The 26,262-nt window shown below is 39.7% G+C and overlaps 1 protein-coding gene across 2 annotated transcripts in view; it reads right to left on the bottom strand.

Annotated features, from left to right (window-relative positions):
- The window catches only part of LOC139934540 (calcium-independent protein kinase C-like), a 98,277-nt gene that overhangs the window by 10,981 nt on the left and 61,034 nt on the right, over positions 1 to 26,262 (bottom strand). The window contains exons 6-13 of one of the 2 annotated variants that reach the window (XM_071928807.1): positions 22,003 to 22,138; positions 20,216 to 20,349; positions 17,583 to 17,649; positions 7,760 to 7,965; positions 7,077 to 7,250; positions 5,011 to 5,165; positions 3,392 to 3,530; positions 2,196 to 2,384 (exon numbers count right to left, since the gene is read on the bottom strand). In XM_071928807.1, coding sequence (XP_071784908.1) covers positions 2,196 to 2,384; positions 3,392 to 3,530; positions 5,011 to 5,165; positions 7,077 to 7,250; positions 7,760 to 7,965; positions 17,583 to 17,649; positions 20,216 to 20,349; positions 22,003 to 22,138 — 1,200 coding nt within the window. Of the gene's footprint in view, positions 1 to 2,195; positions 2,385 to 3,391; positions 3,531 to 5,010; positions 5,166 to 7,076; positions 7,251 to 7,759; positions 7,966 to 16,273; positions 16,383 to 17,582; positions 17,650 to 20,215; positions 20,350 to 22,002; positions 22,139 to 26,262 lie in introns of both variants that reach the window. The other variant, XM_071928799.1, reaches the window with a different exon arrangement.

The following is a 26,262-nucleotide window of genomic DNA, read 5'->3' as shown; positions in this document are numbered from 1 at the left end:
TTGCTTAAGTGAACTGGTTAGCTAGAAAATTAGTCCGCTAGCTTGTGCCCTCACCATGGATTTACATTGCTACATCATTCAGTTTCATATAGTGAGTACTAGAAGGTTAGCATGCCTTATTGTGTGCTTACTGTTAGCAGCACCGCGAAATGGAAATTGCGCAGTAATCAATAAAATCAGCTGCTAAGAGCAATAATTTATTTATTTTTTTATTTATTTATTGACATCCAACAGCGGAAAGCCGCCATTTACAGGAATCGTTAAAAACTATGTAAAAATATTAATAATATTATAATGAAATAATATTGTGTATTTATATAGCGTTTTTTCACTCCCGAAGAGTGTCCCAAAGCACTTCAAATTATTACCCCTGGTCACTGGGCCTTAAATCATTCCTTAAACCATCTCAGCTCCCCGGAGTATACAAGCCTCGTGCAACAAATGAGCTACTCGGCTAAATCAATCACAAGAACCATCTCTGCCCTCACAGGTACCCATTTACCCCTAGTTGAAGAGAAACAATTATAGTTAAGTGTCTTGCTCAAGGACACAAGTGTCACGACCGGGATTCGAACCCACACTCTGCTGAACAGAATCAGCAGAGCTTGAATTCCGTGCTCTATCCGCTCGGCCACGACACCCCTTATCCACTCGGCCACGAGCAAGTTTGAGTTTGCGCATTTAGTCGACTAGTGACCAGCATCGTACATGCGCAGTGAAGCACTCACTCGACGACTTGTTCCAAGTCACCCATTGGTACCACCGTATTCAACAATCCATTGCCTTCCGCTTTTTTGCTATAGTGTCACTGGTTCCCCTCTGCGCTTTACACATGTTAGAATGCAACAGCAGTGTTCTCCACACCAAAATTGGGAGGGCGGGCCGCCCTCCTAAAATTTAGGCCGCTCTCCTAAAATTTTGACCGCCCTGCCAAAGAATTGGCCGCCCTGCTAAAATTATTGGCCGCCCTGCCCAAAAAAGGGCAAAGAGACTATTTTTAGAGTGCATTTAATAAGATCAAATGAGTACCTGACAAGTCAGAGCCGACTTCAGAATTATAGCATCAGAAATGCGATCGTAAACAAACGTTAAAACACGATGTACATGTACACACGGTGACCACATGGTTCGTATTTATATGCAGAGTGCATCAACCAACCGTGCACACACACCACGCACACCGTCGACGATGGGAATACCCACTGCATGTATAGTGCATGAACAGTCTGCACGCTGTGATTGGCCGTTGATAGACTCCAACACAATACGCACATTCACAACCTGAGAAAGAATTGCCACACAGTGCCGCACGCATGTACAGAATGGTACAATGTACAGCCTCGAAGCATATTCAAACATGTTGACTTTCGCCCATTGAGGGCGTGCGCGATGCGGGGCAAAGCTCATTGATAAATAAATTGTTTGGTGCGTTACCTATTGTTGAATCTTGATTATTTTATAACAATCGAAGTTTTAACGACAGAACCGCTAATTCATGGAAATGGTTTTGGATGGAAAAAGTATTATTTAGGGCCATAATTTGGGGATAAGATCGTCCAAAAAAGTGGGTTTTGATTTTTTTTTTTCCGTTTTGAAAATTGCACACGAAGACCGTCCGATCATGGTCCGATCACCCACTTTCTAAATTCCGACGTGCGGCATGCCGATCATCCCTTTGAGGTAATTGGCGCGGTGCACAAAGCCAAATGTATAACAAATTGTAGTTTTGATTTTGTTTTTAAAATAAGGTTGTTCCAACCGAAATGGATGCCAGTCAGTAGGTAGGTAGCGTCGTCGGGCCCAGGGGTTAATACATTATTTTAAGAAAATGGTTTTCTCAAGCATTTGTTGCTTTCACGTCCGCTGACGTCATATCAAAATGGGCGCCATTTTGATAATTACGTCGTACTGACGGGCGCCATTTTGATTACGTCATGCCACCCTCCTAAAAAAAACGTCCATGGACAACACTGTAACAGGCTATTGGGACCAGTGAAGAAACCATGGGCTCAAGGCTGGATCTAAATGGTCAACCACAGTAGTCAGCCAATGGTCAACCAGACTGGGTTTGAGTCAAAATAAGTCAACCTTTATATAGTTAACCATAGTGCACACTCAAACTTGCTCTATTTAAGCAGCTCTAGGAAATCGAGCCCAGGAAGATATATAAAAAAATTAAAAACCCATAAACTTACCGCTTTCAGAATGGCTGTTGCCTCCTTGCTTAGCCAGACTGGATACAGAACGTCATCGTGTAGAATAGAGTCAAAGAGATCGTCTTCATTGTCTGCCTCAAATGGCGGTTGACCGGCCATCATTTCATACATAAGAACACCGAGGGCCCACCAGTCTACTGACGGTCCGTAGTCTAACTCATGGAGAATCTAGAAAGTGAAACAATGAGACGTCTTTACTTTAACACACTGTATATGGCAAACTGATGAACTCTCTAACGAGTTGTGGTAATTCTGAAAGGAACTGAAGAACTCTTGTTACACCTTTGGTTTCAGGACCACTTGTTCTTCTCAGAAACCTTGGTTCTTAACAAAACCGCCAGTTCTTTACAGAATGACCTTTTCTTTTCAGAACCACCGCTTCTTTTTAGAACCACCGCTTCTTTTTAGAACCACTTGTTCTTCTCAGAAACCTTGGTTCTTAGCAAAACCGCCAGTTCTTTACAGAATGACCTTTTCTTTTTAGAACCATTGGTTCTGTACCAATTTGGTTCTGTATGAAACTACGTCCAATATAGAGGGCGCTATTAAATATATTTGTGTTTGTCATTTATATTTGAGGATTTTGGTCCTTTATATATATTTGCCGTTGATCCTTTATATATTTTCGGTGGTCTTCTATATATTTGTTTTGATCATTATATATTTATTATTTTGCTCTTAAATATATTGGTTTGATCTTATATATGGTTTTGCTCCTATATATACGGGTTTGCTCCTTTATATATGGGTTTGCGCTTATATATATGGGTTTGCTCCTATATATATGGGTTTGCTCCTATATATATGGGTTTGCTCCTATATATATAGGTTTGCTCCTTTATATATAGTTTTGCTCCTATATATATGGTTTTGCTCTTATATATATGGGTTTGCTCTTATATATATAGTTTTGCTCTTATATATATGGGTTTGCTCATTTAGTCATAAACGGCCCCTCATACTTTTCAGACATTAATGACTCTTTTCAGAACCACCACAAATCATACAAGTGATCAAAGTATCATACAACTAAGAAAATATAATTTGTTCTCCTCCCCCCCAAAAAAAAAAAATTAAAGATAAAATAAAATAAAATCTATGTATAAATTCCCCAATCCATTAAGTTGTTGCAGAGACTGTGCTACTTCAAACATAAACTTAACAGAAATACAAACCTCTGGAGCAATGTAATCTGGGGTACCACAAAACGTTGCCGTCGTTCGACCATTCATGATCCCTTCTTTACACATACCAAAATCAGCCAGTTTGCAGTGACCCTCCATGTCTAACAAGATGTTGTCTAATTTTAAATCTCTGCAACACACAAACACAAAGAAAAGCAACAAAAATTATACATGATTTCCCAAGTTATTTGAGTACCATTTGTGGCAATTCCTCTTGTTATAGCAGCCAATAAGTTGTCTTTGTTCATCTACAAATTATTTAAAATATACCCAGTCAGTTTCATTACTTGATATATTCTAGCCTCAAGTTAAAAAGGTGTAAATGGTGTAAAATTATCTTATGACATCATTCTGAGAAAAAAAAGTCTCTACATTTTTGTATTTGAACGTTTTGGTTTATTCCTGACTTTCGTTAAATTACTCATTGGAATGGAAAGATCCATTATTAGTTGAAATCCAATGACTTCATTTTTCAAGTTTCCCTCTGTAAAAGTCAGTTATGAACCAATACATCCGAAGGGAAAAATGTACAGACCCATTTTTCTCAGAATGATGTCATCAATGTTTTGGATGTTGAAAAATTTTGCTCTTGTTGGCGGGTATCAAATACTATGCAATTTTTTGACACTAAGTTTTATGTATCACTTGGTTACCTGTTCATGTGTGTTGTGTTGTCATTTAGCCTTCAAAAAAGACTCTGCTAGGGTCGAAACGTCAGGCCATTATTTCATTTTTTGCATTTATACCATCAGTCCATTTGGTTGGTACATGTAAGTTGTTTGCAACAGCTAATTTTATTTTCTCGACACTTAGTTTTGTAACATTTTAGCTCTCTTTGGCAACTAAGCAACATAATGTGAGAACAGTCATATTCAAGTAGTCTACTGCCTCAATCCACTGGGCTAGCTTGGTGGTCTAGTTGGAAGACTTTGTTTTGTACTACAGAAATTAGCAGAAAACAATGACAAACTTAAATCTCAAAAAGCTGTGACCTTGTCGGTATCCAAGTGCACAAAAGTCTTTGAATTGATATCATATTCATTGTGCATAAATTAAACACTTATTATGCAAATTATGTGTTACTTTTAGACTGTTGTCATCTTGAGATCGTGCTCTATCTTTGGCTGTTTGCTGTGTTTTTAATTGTACTCAAAAATACAACTTGTCAAACTTCAAAGGCTGTTGCGGGCCACTGTGGGTGATATGCAGGGCAGCTGCAGGCGGTATTAGTGCTAATAATATATTATTATTATTGTTATTATTATGTAAGGGTTATTCACTGTATACTTTCCTGAGTTCTGTGGAAAAAAACACCGGCTAAAGTCAAAGTCACACAGGCCCTGATAACGAGAGCGAAACAATAACGATAATAGTGCATGCCCTCGATTGGTTGAAATGCTCCGCGCAGAATACGGCCACGCTCATTCAACCAATCGAGGGCGTGCATTTTTATCGTTATCGTTTTCGTTCTCATTATCGGGGCCTGTGTGACTTTGCCTTTAGCCGATGTTTTTTTTCCACAGAACTGAGGAAAGTATACAGTACCTTTGCACTGTTTGTACTAGATTAAAACAAAAACAAAACCCAATAAAAGCATCTAGCTTACTCACCTATATATAACACCGTGCCGGTGAAGGAATTGTAGTGCAAGAATTACTTCAGCTGCGTAGAATTTTGCCCTCGGCTCATTAAATTTCCTCGCTCTCTGTATTTGGAACATCAGATCTCCACCATTGACATACTCCATAACAAAGTACAGCCGATCCTGACAACAAAGACGCACATTAGTCAGCGTAAACATACATGAGGTAACTTAACGATGCTGTATTTTGGCTTCGCTTGCGATACATATCCGTGCCCTCCGGCCGCGCTTACAGAGTAATCAAGCTAAGGTTAAAGGCACTGGACAATGTATAAAACATTGTAAGAAATGACTCCCTCTGAAGAAAACATTTTTAAAGAAAGAGGTAAGATCTCACTGAAATAATAAAAGACTTCAGCTGAAGCTTTTAATTATGCATCTGAAAGCACACAAAGTAATGCAACATGGATGTTTTTTCTTTCATTATTTTTTTGCACATTCGATGACCAACTGAGCCCAAATTTTCACAGGTTTGTTATTATGTACATACATGCATATCTTGGGATACACCAAGTAAGAATACTCGTCTTTGACAATTACCAAACGTGTCCAGAGCGTAGCTATCTTGCTCAGAGTGAAAGTTCCCTCTATAACTTGACATCTTTTGTGGGCGTTGCGTTGTTTTTGATGATGGATAAAAAGGGAGGGACTGCCATAAAGCTGGGTAGTATAATGGGTTGTGGAAGCAGGCTCTCCTTGGTAAGCCCTCACCAAAATTGATAGGATTAGGGTTTATATAAAATCAAAATAACACCCGAATCAAATACCGCCCTAATTGGAGATTTCTTCCCATGCAAAATTGAATCTTGCACACCGATTGGAAAGATTCTCAATGCAGTGGTCGAAGAGCTTGCTTTTGCTGTGCTAGACAAAATATTTTGTAAAACAGGCATGTGCTAAAATGTAAGGGGTTTGCTTATCTCTACATCACCCATAAGTCCCTCCTGTTTACTTAGTTATATATAGTTCTGGTTGTGAAGCCAATGATTCTCAGAAAATTGAAAATAATCACTGCACCAGCCAAGAACCATATGAAGAGAAGACAAGGAAGGAAGTTTCAGTTTTAGATGTGGTAGGAAAACCCATGTGAATACCAGAGAAAACCATAAAGTCATGTAGGGACTGAAAACCCAATCCACATAGTGCCGCCGATTGGATTCGAACCGGAACTTGAAAACCGAACAAGGTGTGCCAACAAATTGTAAATTGTAACAAGGTGTATCAACACCTTCTAAATTGTAAGACTCTGTCATGTAAAAACAGGGGTACACAAGAAAAGAAAAAGACCCCCCTTACCACAAGTATGGCAATTCCGTTCAGAGTATGCTTTCGCCTAAATGCAGGACAGGATGGTCGCCCAAAATTTGTGAGCAGGCTCAAAGTTCTGGATCAAACCCGTCCGAGCCTGTTCATGAAGTTCATAAACAGACAGTTGCTACTACTTCCACGTTCGCACACAGCCTAAAGTCTGTGTGGTACATTTTTTCAGAACGTAGTAAGAACAAGTTCAGTGTGATGGGGACTTTAAACGGCTACTTGAGCAAAACATCATCGGTGAGAAAGCTATTTTAACAACCACAGTACACCATACGACAGACTGCACTCTTGTGAAAGAACCTTAAAGGCACTGGACATTTTTGGTAATTACTCAAAATAATTGTTAGCATAAAAATTTACTGGGTAACAAGCAATGGAGAGCTGTTGATAGTATAAAACATTGTGAGAAACGGCTCCCTCTGAAGTAACATAATTTTTGAGAAAGAAGTAATTTTCCACCAAAATATTTGAATTTGATTTTGAGACCTCAGAATTAGATTTTGAGGTCTTGAAATCTAGCATCTGAAAGCACACAACCTCTGTGTGACAAGGGTGTATAATCTTCCATTATTATCTCGCAACTTCGATGACCAATTGAGTTCAAATTTTCACAGGTCTGTTATTTTGTGCATACGTTGAGATACACCAAGTGAGAAGAAGACTGGTCCTTGACAATTACCAAGGTGTCCAGTGTCTTTAAAGAAGATGTTGACTTACCACCGTTTGGAAGCAGGAGTGTAGCGAGGTTAGGAAAGGATGTCTGTTAGCTAGTACCAGTACTCTCTTCTCAGTCATAGTACACTCCACATCATCGTCCTGTATAATGGCGTGCTTCTTCAGTACTTTCACGGCGTAGACTTCCTCCGTGTTCTTACGCTCTGCCAACATCACCTGGTTGAGGATGAATCGTTCAATACAAAAAAGGATTAATGGACTCAAATACTTGATGTCTACATTATAAAAGGCAAAACATGGAAGATATTGGTAGCACTTAAAGGAACACGTTGCCTTGGATCGGATGAGTTGGCCTATAAAAAGCGTTTGTAACCGTTTGTTATGAAATGCATATGGTTTGAAAGATGCTTTAAAAGTAGAACACAATGATTCACACAAATTTGCCTCGAAATTGTGTGGTTTTCCTTTTATTTTGTGAACTAACACGGTCGGACATTTATGGGAGTCAAAAATTTGACCGATCCAAGGAAACATGTTCCTTTAAAGACTCACAATTACAAAACACCTTTCATATACTGTAAATTTTGTTCTTTAGAGAACTGTCTTGCTATGTATTCCACTACCACAAAGTAGATTTGTCGGATTGTTCGAGGGACTTCTCAGTTCTGTTATTATTATCATCAGTTAGAGATTTTCTCAAACAGAAAAAAAAACTTGTCACTCACTTTGCCAAAGCTTCCCTTCCCTAGAACTTTGATGAAGTTGAAATCTTCAAGGTTAAACTTTCTCTTGGGTATCCGCTCCAGCTCTTCCTTGAGCGAGGGCGTTCTTAACACCGACGACCCTAGGTGTCCAACGCCTAGTTTCCCATCATCCATCTCCATCGACAGCTTGGCTGTCGCTTCGGCGAGGTCATGAATTTTGGTGATACCTGATTGGCGGAGAAATGGGTGCAGGCTCATGAATATTCATGCTCAATATAGGATGATACATGTGAGAATGTATTCAAGTTAGGAGGAATGTTATAATTATGTGTTAGTGGTATGCAAATAAAAGGGAGCTTGTCTTGCTGAAATGTTCAAATGAATATTCATAGGTATCTTGGTAGCTCTGAACCAATCAGGACTCGGGAAAGTTCAAATGAAAAACAAGTGCAGAGACTGAAACTCTGTGATTTTTTTTTCAATAAAAGCTCAACAAAAAAGACTCCCTCTCAATTGTTAAACAAATTTAAATGCTTCCAAACAAATGTGGCATTCATTTGGAATGTATTAGTTTTTGTTTTTGGCAGGAACCCTTTTCAAGGATTATTAAGTTTGAATTCATGGTTTCTGCTTTGTTAATGGGAGAAATCAAATGAGTCACTTGGGAGAGGGGCTTATAGCAGCAGAAAAACAAAACTGTTTTCTTTTCCACTTGATTCTAAGCAATTTTTTTTTTTTTTTTTGGGGGGGGGGGTCAACACTGAAGAAAATTAAAATATTTCCAAACCCAGAGTATCACATGACACTCCTGTTCTGTTGATTATTTGTGTGCATCTACTAACATTCCATGTGACGTGTGTAAATTGTGAACAAACAAAGTTTCAGATAACAAACTCAGACACAGTGAAGCCATTGGAAGCGAGCATGACCCTGTCCAATCAGACTTTGCAAGAAACAATTCATTTCACACTGTTTATGTTTAAATAGTAAAAACGTTGAACCATCTGGATGCAAAAGAAAAAAAACCAAAGGACTGTCTTCTCTTTAAAGAATGTTTGATACTTGATTGCTTTTCTTTCTCCCCCTTCCTCCTTCTCCAAGTTGTCGTTCAACTATAGCGATTATGTACCCTCGCACTAATCAAAATAAAGCATGGTCACTGTTGCGGTGTGAACCATTCATGTAGCTTAGTAATTACACTGGTCAGGGGGGACTACTCATTCAATAAATCATGAGTCAAGTAGAGCTGGAATGATCATTATACACTGTCTGCGTAACTCCCTTGTGCTTGGTAACAGTCTACACCTCATGAATGGAGGCATGGTTCTTGGCTAGGTCTCGTGGAGCCGTTTGAAAAATAAATAAAAATGCCAACAAATCTGCTAAGCGTGAAGAGATTTTACTTTAATGATCTTGTCTAAATGCCGCTTTTAAAAGAATGCAATTTTAGTAAATAAAGTTTCGGCTGAAAATACATGTACACCTCTTACTAGCCCAATTTATGGACTGTGTATTGTAGCAGGGGCAGGTTGAATCAGCCATAATTGTTACGCACTGTATTGGTTTACAACAAACCTTAAACTGACCTTTGCGGAATTGACCCACAAATGTTTTAGAAATCAGCTATGAACTTGTGTAAGTCTTGAGGGCAGTGTTTATTCCTTAAGTTTTTATTCAGAATTTTGAAATAAAAGGGAATAATTTACAGCTTAATATGAATGGCATAAGGCAAGCTTTATTACAGGGCACTGCTAGGGTGAAGTGTCAATAAAAATAATGCTAAGCAAAAGTCAATCTAGGACAAGTCATAAATCACACAGCATTTTGGCTGGTAACTTTTCCGCCAAGCAGATTGGAGTGCCCCCAAATGACTCTGATCAATCCAAGTACATGTATGGTTAGTCACCATTGCTTTTAATGTCTTTTCACTGTGTCCGAGTTTCCTCTTAGCCATTTGCATGTTCAAATAATGGGAGACTTTGAAATGCTAGGTGGCAGCAGACTTTCCAGGTAAATTTCCACTGTTTACATCGTTCTGAACACACACACATTAACAAGAACAGTGGAGTTACCTGGTTAAGTCTGCTGCCACCTAGAGCTCCCAAAAGTCTCCCATTGGGGATTATTGTTTTACATGGTGGGAAGTAATAGACCATGCAAGCCTTGTACCGTAGGTATCCCAACATTTCCAGGACCACTTTGGTGCCCTGTTCATTGCTGTAACGCATGATGGAAACAAACTCGCGCACTTTAACAAGTCCAAACATTTGAATGTGCGCGAGACTTGCACAGTCTATTACTCGCATTGTGTAACCCCGCACATATATATACACGTGTAGTGCACATGATAGCTATGGTTTGTTTTGAGGTGAGTTAGCCCAATTAAATTCACAATGCTTTTCCAAACTTTGTTTTGCTTGAGAAAAAAGTTCCAAGTTTAATGCAATCATGGTTCTGGGGCATATTCCACAATGCTGCTTACTGAGCCATTTGTACTGATTTGTCAAAATACAGTAAGCAGATTTGGGACCAACTTTATAGAGCTGCTTAAGCTTAGCAATTTTCTGAGCAGGATACCAATCACAAATTGTACATGTGAAATTGTGTTTAGGCTGGCAACCCCTTCTGGTAGGAAGGTTGTGCTTAGCGACAAACTTAGCGAAGGTTGGTGCTTAAGCAGCTCTATGAAATTGAATGGAGCATTCAATCTAACTGCTACTGCTGCTGTGGGGGGGGGGGGGGGCGTTACTACACAAATATTCCCATTGGAAGAAACTGAATGAATCCCAACGTGGATGGTTTGGGGGTGACATTGATCAAGTGGGATGCAAAGGGGAGGGGGGAGGGGGTTAGGGGATGGGGTTGAAGCAAATGTGCCAATATACAGCGATCACATATCACATACACACTGGTATCAATGTGTGATACATGTATGGCAGAACCAACGATTACAGAGTGTTGAAGACACAAAATGGGGAACTCTGTTGGGACGTGACATACACATGGGCGCCATTTCAGCAAGCAAATCTGTTATTTTATCATTAATAGCAATGGTTATTGTCTGCACTGGGCACAATTTCATAAAGCTGCTAAGCAGAAAATTCTGCTCTGCTTTGCAAATTCCTTTACCAGGCAAGAAATGAGTTGGGTACCAGTCACAGCATTGATAAATGTATGGTTATTTGGGTGGTAACCTATTTTTCGCTAAGCAGACCTTTTCTGCACTCAGAATGTTTTTGTGCTTACAGGCTTTTCGAAAATTGGCCCCTGATCTATTGTTGCATCAAAAGCGTTGCTTGCTGAAATGGTGCTTCTAGTGCCCATTTCACTAGGAGTTACCCATCTTGCACCTTTCAGCCCTCAATAATCTTTGGGCAGAACTGTCATACATCGAAGCGACAGAAGGGTGATGAACATACATGGTGGTGGAGCAGATTTAACTGCCACATACATACACATCACAGAGCGAGCACACAGGGTGTAATGAACAGCCACGTACCGAATAGAACAGACAGTGTGAGGAGACATAGTGGGGGGTGAGAGAGAACAGATATGTAGTGGACAAACGTGTGGACGGACTCAGTCGAAAAGACGGCATTTGTGGATAGTGCATGGTTTAATTTGGAAATAATATGTGGAAATTCATTTTTAATTTAATTACAAGCATGATGGCTGCAATTTTGGTTCCCTTCTCTTTCTATCATGAATTTAGGCTTTTGTTTTGCAAAGAAACAGGAGCGATTATAAAAAGGAAACAATGACGCAAGTATACAAATTATGCAAAAAGAAAAGATCCATATTTACTTATGCATGCAAAACACAAACGGTTCCACCAAATTAACTTCAACAAAACAAATGCAAAAAGGAAATTCTTGGAGACTACATGCGTAACATTTTGAGAATAAACATGGACTGTCCTACCACTGAATCCAAGTGACAATTGTGTGCACCCACTAGGTAGGCACTATAATGGCATAAGTTGTGCCCAGCATCCATTTTGTTTACAACACCTTACAGGCATCTCTGGGTAACATTGTTGATGCAATGTAACATGAGTGTGCGTAACACTAGTTAACATAACACCAGCATATGTAACACCAGCGTGACGCAAGTTTACGCTACATTTGAAAGTAGTTATTACAAGTATAATATCTACTTCAAATGCTGAAACACTCTACCTCTGCACAGTCCATGAGGATTTCCCTCAAAATTCCAGTACACCTTTTGCATTTTTTCCTTTTGCTCTCAACTTGCTTTAAGTTGTTAAAAGATTGTCCAACATGTTTTAAGTTGCAAACCTAATAAACTATGTTTTATTACCATTTTCAAGCATTTTGAAGAAGAAAACAATCTCCTAAACTTTAAACTGAAGAGTGTCTCTGTTAGTACCCAAATTAAAAATATAATCCCCTTTTACAAAGATTTCTTGTCCCAGTGCAATTTTTACAAACAAACTTCACCTGCAATTAAGTCAGTGCTAACAAAAACAAGCTTGGGAACACCTAGCACAAAGACAAGAAAAAATGAACACAAAAAGAAACATTTCAATCTAGGCATTCACAGCCATACTAAACAAGAATCATCGCAACAAAATGAAAACAATATTTAGGCTCTCCAATGTACTGTAAACAGTGTAAATATCTATCCAAATGAGTCACTTGCGAAGGTTCGATTTGAATGATGTCTGGTACCATGCCTTCTTCAATGCCTTCTTCAGTCACAAATGAATGTCCAGCCTGAATTCCTCAGACTAAAGGCAGGACATACATTTTGTAATTATTCCACTAGTTAATGACCATAAAAACTCACTGGAAAGCTGTTAATACTCTAAACCATTGTAAGAAACGACTCCCTTTGTAATGTAGAGAAAGAGGTAGATTTTCAATAACAGACTTGAATGTGAAAAAGGGTCCACAGGAAATCGGAAAGCACCAAATTCTATGCAACAAGGATGTCCTTTTCTTTCATTATTTTCTTTCCAACTTCGATGAACAATTGAGTCAAAATTTTCACAGATTTGTTTTCACTGATGCATATGTTGGGATACACAAATTAACAAAAGTATACTCTGCTTAGTCCAGTGTTGTTTGTCCTGTATACGCCTGTTGGCACATTTGAGAATCTCCACGTTGGACATTGGGTTCCATACTTGCACTCTGGATTGACCTTTCCACATCTCAGCGTTTTAACATGGTGTATACTCATGTAGATAAATGAAATCTGATACACCTATGCAGAGCACTTAATCCATTTCAAACTAACCCTTATCGAGGAGATGGGTTGAGAGCTCTCAATCCATGTATTAAGAACTGAACATGTGTTAAATGCAACAGTGTGAATGCTTGTTGGTTTTATGCCAACCCGTGTACACTGTACTTGCCAACAACAAAAAGCAGAATAACTAATCCATGAACAGGCCACACAAACTGTGAAGTTCACACTACTTATGATCCACTTTTCCTCAAATGTTCAAGTACAATTGCTTAAATTGGCACAAGGAGGCTTAAAGCTTCCCACTGAGCATACTTGTGTAACTTGTGCAGTGTGAAGCGCAATATGCAAATGTATCGCAGAAGTGTGAAGGCTGCATGAAAATGACGCTTGTGAAATATTACGGAGTCGACTCGGAGGGGGCCCATGTTGATTTCTATCAAAATCCAGTTGATAGAAGAGCCAGTTCTTGATACATGAAAATTGTACAGCACTGGATTTAGTATGAGGAATTTCAATTGAGCAATTACTTGTGACCAGGCAAGTCTAGGTACCAGACATCATTAAAATCTAAACCTTGCAAAATGGTTCTGTCAGGATACTACGATGTTTTTCATTCTAAGGCATTGATGTACGGCTTTAATCCCATCATTTGTTACATGACTCTACCCAGAACAAGACGGAACTTGTGTACCAAAGTGCCGCACTAGCTAAGTAGATGAACACCCCCACCCCCCCCCCCCACTTGACCATAATAGGAACCAATTTTCTCAAATGCAACATTTCACAGATTCAGCACTCTTTTATCTGTTTGAAAAATCAAACCTAGGGAGCCCCGGCTACCCCTGGACGCGGCCAATCACATGGAATCGCATGCTAGTATCAACAAGACTTTCCCACATTCTGGATTTCTCAGTTGAATCGTCCTGGGCAGCTCACCGAGGGAAAAGGAAATTTGTCAGTTTCCCAAAAGGAATTTAATTTGAAGCGATTCAATCGAGCGACACGGGCATGTTTATTGTCTATAATTTCCTCCCTTTTTTGTCCCCATCTGCTTTTGACTCACTTTGTTCTTCACCGGATACGATTAAAGGAAAACAACATCGTCACGAGTCCTGCTTCCTTTAAGAAGCTCCATAAATTGGATCTCTGGTTTTCACGTTATATCAGGACTGGGAGTAGCTCAAGCATTCTCAAAATAAAGGCCACGGTTTGGCGTTAACATAATTCCTTGAAGACTTGAAAGGTTTGTCTAATGCACTGCCATGTTGAACAAAATATACTCAAATAGAATTGCCCAATAAAGAATGTCGAAACTATGCTTCAAGTCAACAGGACAAAAGTTTCTGTTTAGTGATAAAACCATTACAGCTTCTTAATCATCAACAGCATTTTCATAAAATTCGACACGATTCAAAGCTTTTGAGTGATGATGGAATTTTAAAGAGCTAGGGAAATGTCAAAACTCAATTTGATTTACTCATTGCAATAGCAAAAGTCTTCATGTGTGTGGGGAAAAAATCACAAGTCGCTAAACCTCACATTAAAATGGTGTCAATTGCCATTGTAATCCAAAACATTACAGGCAAAATTTGTCAACATCCAAAGCAAAATGGGTCTGTTTTTTTTTTTGTATGGGGATGCTTTGATTTATTCCTTACTTCAAAGATACTCAATCAAAACGACCACGCATTTGACATTTAAACTGCCATTTTTACCTTGAATGTAAAGACCATTAGTTGTTGAAATCCAATAAAATTCCTATAAAAGTCAGTCAAGAAGCAAAAAGCCCCATGCCGACCCATTTTTCTCCAAATGATGTCATCGGATGTTTTGGAAATTGACAAAATTTGCACTAGAAGAGTACTGATGGCAATGGCAATTTACACCATTTGAATTTGAGGTTAGAGAATTGTAATTTTTTCCCCCACTCGCATGAGGATGCTACCTATTGGAAAATTAGTACTACAGTACAAAACTTCTTACAATTTCCCTTCCTCCTAAAATGAACCACTACGTTCTCTTGTTACATACATGTGTATCATTTCTCTGTATCGATTATCATGCTATAATTTTGTGCCATACAGTTACAAAAACAGTGAGGGTACTTTTTACGGTTGGTAAACTGAACTCATTATGTCATTAGCTGCAAGGCAAGAATGCTTGATTCTGAGTGAGTGATCAGAGCAGAATGCCTTACAATCACACACAACACACACAGGTTGTACTGGTCATGAGCATCAGCATTGAACAATAAAAAGAGCGGGATATCTTTTCTTAAGGTTCCGTTGCCATGGCAGCGGTCCACACAAGAGACATTCACCCCTATTCAAGGAATCAATATCCGATGGTGTTTATACAATGGTTTCTATGGGGGTAAAAACCATGCTTCGGGGACACACACACACATGTATAAATAAGACATTTTTCAGCTGTCTCAGAATCTTCAATTTGGGTGAGATGTTGCACTTGAGAGCCTAGTTTAAAACCCTTAGAGCCCATCCCTCCTGAGTCATCTTTGAAATCTTCTCAGAGCATTTGCCTTCTTTTCTTTAATCAATAAAAGAAATTTCCAATTTTATGAAAACATCTGTCTTTCTTTATTATTTTTCGCTCATAATGCATAAAAATAGTTTGGTGGATTGGCGTTTCGACCCTAGCAGAATCCTTTAGCCTTTGAGAAAGACTCTATTAGGGTCAAAACATCAGGCCATTATTTTTTGCATTTATACCATAGGTCCTTTTGGTTGGTTAGCAGTTTGCAACAGCTTATAATTCTATTTTCTTTCTTTTTTCTGCTATTTATTATGTTCGTTCATATCAGAGTGCAGGTGCAAAACTTTAAATGGGCATGATTGTGTAAGGACTTCTGACCATTTAGAAAAGAGAAACTGCATTTTCTACCCACTGGAGTACAATTTTCTTTCTTTTTTCTGCTATTTATTATGTTCGTTCATATCAGAGTGCAGGTGCAAAACTTTAAATGGGCATGATTGTGTAAGGACTTCTGACCATTTAGAAAAGAGAAACTGCATTTTCTACCCACTGGAGTACAAGAAGTTTTATTGTATGTGATTTGCACACAACCAATGGGCACGAACTCCCTGACAAAATGTGCACCAAAAACTCATGCAAAAAGAAAGTTGCAAACCATACAAAGTGAAGATATTGTGGAAAAACCAACGTGCAGCATGCCAAATAATAACTGTAAACAGTGTTTTTTTTTAAAGAGTAAAACAAACTTTAGAAAATGATATTATAACTTATAATTTTTATGTCCAATTTGTGAAATAAATAAATGAAAATGGCATATTACGCCCATACCTGCCAGCTCAGCGGGAGCGGACCTGGGCGACGTGGGCCGGGATGAGGGGCGAGAGGATGAGGCACAGGCGTCCAAAGAACCCAATTTGGGATATTCTGAGATGGAGGCCTGGTTATGTTCATGTTCATAGAATGGACGACACCACATCCAACATAACAAGGACACATTGGACATAAAACACAATAGACATCACCACACACGAGTTGATTAGGTAGCAAAGACAGCCAGGTCGGACAAAGACAGAGACACATCATGGCGGCCAGTCGGACGGACAAACAAACACGCCCACACACGAGGGAGGAAATGATGGGGGGAGGAAAGAAAAAACAAAACAAAAAAAACTTGACATCAGACATAATTTTGGTTCATCATTAGTTGTTATTAAACCCCAAAGGCATGGATCCAGAATAAGTCGGCATTTCATTGGAATTCCTGAGTCCAGCTGCAACCGAAACTGATTATGAGATGCACAGATGAACTGACAGATGAGCTGATGGTTCAGCTGACATATCAGCTGATGGATCAGCTGACAGATCAGCTGACAGACCAGCTGACAGACCAGCTGACAGACCAGCTGACAGACCAGCTGACAGATCAGCTGACAGATCAGCTGATGGATCAGCTGACAGATCAGCTGACGGATCAGCTAACAGATCACCTGACTTGCAGTTATTTTGGCGTTAAGCTCAACAACAAAACACAATCAACCTGTTGCACAGCTGGACTTGAGAATTCCAACGATGGCGAATTATTCCATTATTGCCTTGCTAGATGCCCGGCTGGCTAAACAAATGACGCTAGGAAATTTCTCTTTCACATTGAATACCAGATGTAAAAACCTCTTTTTCGTACCAGAATTTGCAACTATAAAAAGACTTTCAAGATTAACGCTTCTCCTCCACCAAAAAAAAGGAAAACGTTCTTCTAAATAAATTTGCCTTACATGTGTCCAAGGTTTAAGACTATGATTTTTACCTCTACACGAAATCATAATATCAAATGAGCACACAAAAAAAATATTCTTAAAACCTAGTCAATTCTTTCCCGACCTTTGACCTTCTACATGGTCCCCCTCTTTTCCCCTTAAAATTCATCAATTTCATACCCCAGAATTAATACAAACACTATACAAAAGCACTTCAAACAGCTTGCCCAATTTCAAGGCAAACTATAAACACAACTATTTTTTTTAAAAGAAGTGCATCTATTATTCACTGTAAAAGAGAAAGCCCCATGTCAAACTGCCAGAGCTAGCCACATTTCTGGCCAGCCACTGTGGCCTGCAATCGTGCAAGCCACTTCATTTACCTGACTCCTTAGGTGAGGCATCTGCATCCTCGCTTGTAGAGGTCGAAGGTGACTCACTGACAAAGGCCTAGGTACATACATGGCATGGTGGATGTAAAGGTTAGAAGGCAATGTATGTTGTCCGATGAGAAGACGGGGAACCGTACCGCCCCTAATGAAACTAGTTTATACTACATAAAATGAACCAACTGGCCAAAGTGTAGTGTGCTACAGCAGTGAAGATATACCAAAAATCGTTTTTTGTTTGACTTCACAAATTTACATACTGTATACAGCAATTGAATTCCAATTTTGCAGAATGCTTGATCTCCATTGTACAATAACTAAACCCTGTTGGATAATTTCACAATTTCTTTTGAAATGCCAAAATATTTTGAATATTTAGTTGGCATCCTTTTTGTCAAAAATCACTCTGTTACATTTGAAGTGATAAAGTGGTTCCAGAATACATGTTAAGGTAGTTTAGAGATTGTTACCCACTGATGTCAAGGGTAATCAGCTTGTGGGTTTTACATTGCAGTTTGAAGACAATAAGTTTTTTTTTCTTCAAGCCTCGGCTTACGCTCCGCCCCTGCTCCAAAAACTGATGACAGAGCCCAAGCCCGAGCAATGGACCCTTCCCATGAAATATGCTAATCACATTCACGCATGCGTACAGACCCTGTTGGTTGGCAAATGCCATAGAGTTGTGCACTAAGCAGACGCGCAATCGCGTCTGCGTCACGCATCCATTAGCCGTGTACAAAACAGCGCGATGTTCCCTCATTTTGCCAACCAAAACGTTAGTGCGCACGCGCTATGTGCAATTTACATATTTCATGGGAAGGGTTTATTGCCAGAGCCCAAGCAGGAGACCTCAGCCAAAGAGAGAGCACGAGCCAAAGACGGCGCATGAGCTCAAGACGGCGCACAAGCCTCAGCCTAGGGCGGTACCCAGACTGGCAGCTACAGCTATGGCTCTGACTGTTGCCAAGGGTGTCCTACATTCAACTCAAGATCAGCTATGGCTCTGACTGTTGCCAAGGGTGTCCTACATTCAACACATGATGATGGGGCAATCCAGCCGTAGCCGTAGCAGTTGCCGCCAATTCAGATACCGCCCTAGGTTCAGGCTTGTGCTTCTTCTTTTGCTCGAGACAACTTAGGTTTAGAAAGTCTACATCCGTACGGACTGTAAAGGGGGTAACCCTGTTTCAGCCCCAGGAGTAGGTGGCAGCGGCACAAGGAAAATTAGATTGAAGCCCACACATTGAAATGGCCATCAGGCCTTGTGTGTCTGGGTACTTGTATACAAAATATTATAATCTTTTTTATTTTTTAAATGGGACTGTACAAACACAGCTCTGTAGAAACCAATCTGTAAGATAATGACCATCCATAAGTCGACCATCCATAAGTCGACCACAGACTCTATTTATCCTGAACCTTGTGTTCCTGGTTTGCCTCCACTCTCATCTTGACATTAAATCTTAAAACCTATGTTTTCCTCTAGTAAAAGACTTGAGGCATGGCACGGTGAAAGAATGAGGTAAAAGTCTGCACTTAGAAACCAAAAAACAAAAAGAGAAGAAACAACGGAAAGAATTTTGATGTCACTGCAAACTGCAACCACTCAGTGTCAATCTAGTTCCCAAATTTTGACTAACAAACCCTTCGTTATAGGTGCAGATTTCAGCACTTCTCGTGTTGTAACTCTCTGTATAGATTTGCCTTGGTAAAAGAAATAAAACAAATCTGACATGATCGGCCGGTCATATCCAAAAACAGAGTGCCACATAAAAACCTTCGGGAAAAGAAGCAAGCAATTTAGAAGTCTTCAAGGAGAAGCAGAATGTTCTGCTCTACAAGTGAAATTCACTTCAAGCCCTCTGAGACGTTCAACATCTTAAATGGCATCGTTGCTCCCACAACGGTTATGTTCTTAGTAGTAGACTGAAAAAAGGAAAAAACCAATATTTTTCAGACTGCCGATACGTTTGGTAATTGGAAGCCAGTGTTTGATTCAATCATCTATAGTTGTAGAGGAAAACTAATCTACAAAAATTTCATTTCAAAAAGTGGTAGCGTTTTTTGAGATACTGCAAAAACTCTGAAACAGTTATGTCAACGCAGGAAGAACAATCTGCAGTTGGAATACACAATCTGAGATGACATAACTGTCAGTTAGTGCTTCTCAGTTAAACATTTGGAGGAAAAAAGGTATATCTTCAAAGTGAAAAGTTTGTTCAAGTTTTTATGCTATCCAAAGCTGCTATACTTCTTATCAAGAAAGTTTTGATTGGCATTAGTTTTCAGAGTCCTTACCAAACATTTACAGACCCTTAAAAAGACCGAGAGCACTAGGGGAGCAGGAGTTAAACTGCCAATGAACAGACCGTAAAGGGGGAAGACTTATACTGACATTTCATTCTTGGCATTCGTCAGCTTGAAAGTGAGCTAACTAAGCACAAAAACAAAACGCCAACCCCATCAGTAAGTTTTCTTTCCACCCACAAACTATCTGACACAAGATATGACGTTGTAGTGTTTAAAACTCGCCACACTCCTATGAATGACTCCGCAAAATACAAGACTATCTACATTTTGCCAAGCTATGTTTAAGAGGTGAAGTAAATGGCGACTCTGATCTTTACCTTTTTCCTGCGTATTGATAATTTATCACCCGTCACACCCATCTCGGAAAGGACTTCTGCCATTCTCTTGGGATTGATGCCGCAATTTGGCGCTACATTTCGATCGCATCTCCTGTGAATGTTCATCTTACAGGCTGATAAAAACAATTGAAATGGGAAACGGGAAGAGAGAAAGAGAGAGAAAGAGAGAGTGAGTAAGTTTGCTGATAACTAATTTAGAACTGTAATAGCACACAGCACTAATAACGTCACTTTTGCTCAAAATACCTGGCTATCAGACAAACATTCACTACTTTCACGCAATCATCAGAGCGCCACATGGCACTTGTACATGTAGTAGTAGTACTAGGATAGGAGTCCACGCTTTATGTTTACTTGCGTTACACTACTTAGTTAGTGTAACACGAGTAAACATAAAACGTAGACACGCGCGTAAAATTTTGTACATTTATCTGAGATCACGGTATTAAGCTTCTATTTTTAGCAGAGTGCTATTCATCACACAGCCGGACAAAAACTCATTGGTCGTCTTCTGCAGGCAAGTCTGCAAATTCTGTGTACATTAAACTCACTATGTGTGAATACGTATACCCTGAGGACTGTAGTGACGGCTTTGACCCTCAAGTTCACTTCAAGATACTGATCTAGAGCAAGTAACTGCAGTTTGTGGAATCAAGAGACCATTTTGCCTTAGTGTTGATGCCTGTATGCAGTAGCACTTCATACAAAAGAGCTAACTTAAACTAGGCAGGAGCTGTGTGCTAACTTAAACTAGGCAGGAGCTGTGTGCTAACTTGAAGTAGGCAGGAGCTGTGTGCAAACTTGAAATAGGCAGGAGCTGTGTGCTAACTTAAACTAGGCAGGAGCTGTGTGCTAACTTAAACTAGGCAGGAGCTGTGTGCCAACTTGAACTAGGCAGGAGCTGTGTGCTAACTTAAACTAGGCAGGAGCTGTGTGCTAACTTAAACTAGGCAGGAGCTGTGTGCTAACTTGAACTAGGCAGGAGCTGTGTGCTAACTTGAACTAGGCAGGAGCTGTGTGCCAACTTGAACTAGGCAGGAGCTGTGTGCTAACTTAAACTAGGCAGGAGCTGTGTGCTAACTTAAACTAGGCAGGAGCTGTGTGCTAACTTAAACTAGGCAGGAGCTGTGTGCTAACTTGAACTAGGCAGGAGCTGTGTGCCAACTTGAACTAGGCAGGAGCGGTGTGCTAACTTGAACTAGGCAGGAGCTGTGTGCTAACTTGAACTAGGCGGAACGGTGTGCTAACTTGATTTTTTTGTTTTCTCTATGGATTAACTGCAGCATCAACCTCATTCCTAGAGGTGTACCATCTCGCCGCGACATTTTATTTCTTTCCCAGAATTCCTTGCTTGATCGTAACCCCTGGAAGTATGACTAATAATGGACATATCAGTTAGTCCTGTAGTCGATCGATTCTGTGTTAGAGATTACTCAGAACGCTCTGTCTAAGTCATAGATCAACTGGTCCCCTCTCATTCTTTTTGTGATTTGTCTAACTGTATGCAGTGTAGGGTTACCACATAAAAAACATTTTGAACATATTGCGTCGTAATGCATGCGTTTGCACATGCGCGAGCTAGGCACCTTACAAGCGCTGGAAAGTAATTAACAAGCATGCACGCAAAGCAGCAACTTTGGTTAGCCAATCAGCGTTGATTTTTAGTTTCTCCCTTCCAGGGGCTAGTGACGAGAGGTACCGATCTGGCACGCTGCCCACGGTAGCGAGACTGCTGCATCACTGCTGCTCATAAAAAATGCCATTACCTTCACATTGAAGCCCTTGCCGTAGTAAACCATATAGTAGTGACCCACAGTGATCGCAGAATGTTGGCTTCTTGAAACTATGAACACTGAATCGATGTGGCAAGTTGATATTAAACCGCTGTGACAGCGACTGCGACTGTGAAATCAAACACAATGGATAAAGATTAAAGAATGGTTCGCATAGGTAGTAATAGAATAGCTAATGGACCTGCAAGGGAGGGAATACCGTTGATATTATTACTCCAAAAATGAATGATCACACACTGATTTGCATATTATTTAAATGTTTTAACACATTAGGACTAAAACCACTTAGCCATCAGAAAAACATTCAGCGCACATTTGGTTGTGTTTTTTCTGTATCAAATTTACACTGGACACACTTACATGGACACCATTAAACCTGTACTTTCCAGCACATTCATGCAGTTATGTGAATAAAATATTTGTGTTTATCTAACCATAAACTATAATATTCCATTCACAAATACCTCAGACAGTTTTGCTATTCCTATTGGTGGAGAGCGCGTCACGTTTAACCGATTGATAATGACCAGCTGGAGCTGTTTATAACCGGTTGTTTTCAGATATGTTAAGATGCATACTACGCGCACGAATGCATCCGAAAACTGTCTCAGTCATAAAAATGCAACACACATACAGAGCTCAAGGACGTCGGAATACGGATAAGTTTTACAAAGTTTCTTAATTTATTACTCTGTTTAACCAAAACGGCATTCATGAATGGGAATAAAAGAGCAATAACATGTTCTTAAACTGCCCAGTCGTGGCCTTATGATAGAGGCCCTCGCCTTCGGCTTGGGCCTTTAATGCACTGCCACGACCCTGCCAGTTTTAAACAGCAGTTTAAGAACTCGTCGCTACCCTTTTATTCCCTTATTTACGCAATATGTCCCAACGACATGATTTGATGCACAAAGGATTCTAGGTCAAAGCTGACATCGACAACCATCATGCCGTGCTTATTTTGAAGCCAATTTTATAAATAACTATAAAACATACAGTACATGTAGGCCCTTTTCGAAACTATGGCTTTGGCTTTGGATTTGGCTTCAGGCTCCGTCCTCTTGTCTGTCTGAAACCCTGAGCGCCTATATGCTGAATGCTGAGAGCTGAATCTGAAGCTAAAGCCGTAGATTTGAAAAAGGCCATATACATGTAGCTACAGTATGGCATCCATCTTGGCAGGGTTGGTTATTTGTTTTTACTGTACTTGGTTTCCAAAGATGCATTGCAATATATTTTCAAGATGGAGCTTGTCTATGTGCGGGCTATTCATGTTGCTAATCACTGCTCTCAAATTTCTTATTCCTGTTCGTCATTTATCATGATAAGCGTATAACTTAATTAAATCAGCCTAACAGTATTGCATTCTGGAAATTTAAGAGTATGGCACTTTCCTGAGTCAAAGAAAAGTCCCAAATAATTTTTGTTGTACATCCACTTCAACCATTCTAAAAAAGAAACTATGAACACCAAATTGTTTAATTCAATTTAAAACCCAACAAAATGACATGCATATCCACACATCCAATGTTTGTGTGTGCTTCATAAAATATCAATTTTTTTGTTAATATAAGTCATGCTGTTATTTTATTAACAACATCGTATGTAAACATAGACTAATTGTACATATCACACTCAACAAGTGTACAGGCGTGGACATGTATACATGTACATGTACACACAAACATTTGACAATGTACAGACTGTATGTTTCTATGAATTCATGCTTTTGTGTATTCAGGAAAGGTTTGTGCAGGCTGCAAAAACACTGCACTGCCACAACTCATCTCGTTTGTGTCTATTTCAATCAGCAGGGCTGGGTGTGTGTACATTATATCTCAATATGTACATGTGCATTCTCCCCTATACCCTGATACCAACATTATTCATGCTGCATCCCTAAGCAAGCATGAAATGCAATAAACACTGGCTGTAGGGCCTACAGTCCAGACTTGTAGGGCCTGGGTGTGTAACTGGGACATGTGGTATGTTGTCTTGCTTCATATTCACTGCTTTGCTGTCTTTTTATTGGAGGATGTTTGCGGTGGGGGGGGGGGGGGGGGGGTAGCGAAGAAGGGAACCACCTGATTGCAGTCTCTACCAATCAATAATTGCATTTAATCGTTTTGCTTTTTATCTGTTACCGGGGACGCATGGTTCATAATTACAATGCTACTGTGGATTGTGGATTTTTTTTTCACAAACAGGAGTATGGGGAGCTGGAGCGTGGGGGAGGGGAAATCATGGTTATGAAAATAAAGAGCAAGGAGATTGAAAAAAAAACATCTAGCTGCAGTAATTCATCTTGTGGTATTGCTCATTTCATATGATGACTCTATACAATTTAATAATTGCCTTGGCTGGTATGATTCACCGGAGTGTACAGATTGTACGTACTGTAAATGTATTCTTCGCTATAATTTACATACATGTAGTCCAATTGACAAATCTGTGCAAAAATCAAGCCCCAGTTTTACAGCCCATTGTCAGATCCGAGTTCAATTTCATAGCCTTGCTTAAAGCCTAGTTCATTTCCTGCAAATGCGTACATGCTATGTGAATGCTGACGTCATAAATTCGCAGCATTGAGCTGTGCTCAACTCTTGTGAATATTCGCAGCGAAAACAAAGTTGTGACGTCACACTAACGTCAAATTTGCATCGCATTTGCATCGCATGAAGTCATAATAAACTGTGCAAGTCTCGTGTGCAGCGAGAAAACATGACAAACGACAAACTTATTTTTACGCAATCAAATCTTTGATTTAAATTATTATTAATGGTGAATCTAATAAAATGCTCATTACAGCTTGTTTAAATTAGTTTTGGCTTTAAAAACAAATATACAATTAATCAGTTATAGTTTATGTATAGACGAAAGTAGAACTCTGGGACAAGGGTGTTTATTTGATGTACAATTTTTTGAAACCCCTGTTGTAAATTTAGGCCTGAATGTGGAACTACTAGAATCTGGTTTATACGCGGACGCACAATGGTCGCGAGGGTGTTAGATTAACGCGTGACGCAGTTTAAAGAGGAAGCTGATGCCTCAACAACCAATAAAAAAGCTTTTCCCCTGCGCGACTAAAACAAGCTTGTGCGTAAGTTTCTCGATCTTGATTTCCGCAATGGGCATATCTTTGACCGCAATGGGCATATCTTTGGATCGTGCAGACTGAGAGTTGTGTTTGGAAAGGGACTCTCGTTTGTTCGGTCTATACCCATTCTCTTTGAGCACATGTTAAGGTGCTCCAGTTCATTAGGTAAATGTTGCTTGTCACAAATAATGTGTGCCCTTTGAAGTAGGGTCCGGTTCACTGAGGCTTTCACAGGAGGATGGAATGACCGAGCGTTGAGGTAGCGGTATGTGGATGGGTTTTCTGTACACGGAGTGTGCAAGAGAACCATCAGTCCTCTTGGAAATGAGTACATCAACTGTATTCTACTATCTTTCTAACCATGTCGATTTCATAACAAAACAGTTTCAAACGCTTGCATGGCCCAACTCGACCGATCCAAGGCAACGTGTCCCTATAAGGTCAAATGTGGTCACTTTCTGTGTAAGATCTTAAGAGTAGGTCAAGAGCTTTCATATCGTGCAACGATAGTAGCTGTCGATCACGGTTCCCAGAAAAAGAGTTTTGTGAAAATTTCAAATGTTAAAGGGAAGGTATACTTTGGTTTTTGGAGCCGTCTGATTGTTTTAATCCAGTAAAAGTAGATGTAAAAAAAGTTGCTGTTTTAATACACACTAAGGTCTAAGGTAATATGGTAATTTTCAAGTCTACATGTACATGACTCTTTTCGTGAAACCTTAATGGGAAGGTACAGGCTGAAGGAAGAAGACGTGAGAGCAATAACGGTACTCAGTATAATAATAATAATAATAATAGATTTGTCGACTGTTGGCCAAACACCTATAATCAGAGAAAAGAAACCCCCCCCCCCAAAAAAAAACCAAAAAAAAAAAAACCTCCAAAATCAGAGAGCAAACTCCCGACCTGAAATGTCAACTCAGAAAATTGACACTCAAAAGGGAAAATGAACCGTCACTTGATGCATACTGTTGCCTGGTCCCCTATTGAATGGTCCCCATGTGCTTCTCATGTTTTGGAAATCTAACCCACATCTTAAAGTCAAGGGATGCTGTACCCAAATAGGAGAAGAACAAACCTGGCCGCAATTAATTTTGAGATTCCCAGGTTGTGTATAGGATGATTGAAGAAATTGGAGC

This window comes from Asterias amurensis, chromosome 1, assembly GCF_032118995.1.
Source record: "Asterias amurensis chromosome 1, ASM3211899v1".
NCBI classification, from domain to species: Eukaryota; Metazoa; Echinodermata; class Asteroidea; order Forcipulatida; family Asteriidae; genus Asterias; species Asterias amurensis.
The sequence above is the reverse complement of the archived record's forward strand: the minus strand, read 5'-3'. Positions and strand labels throughout refer to the sequence as shown.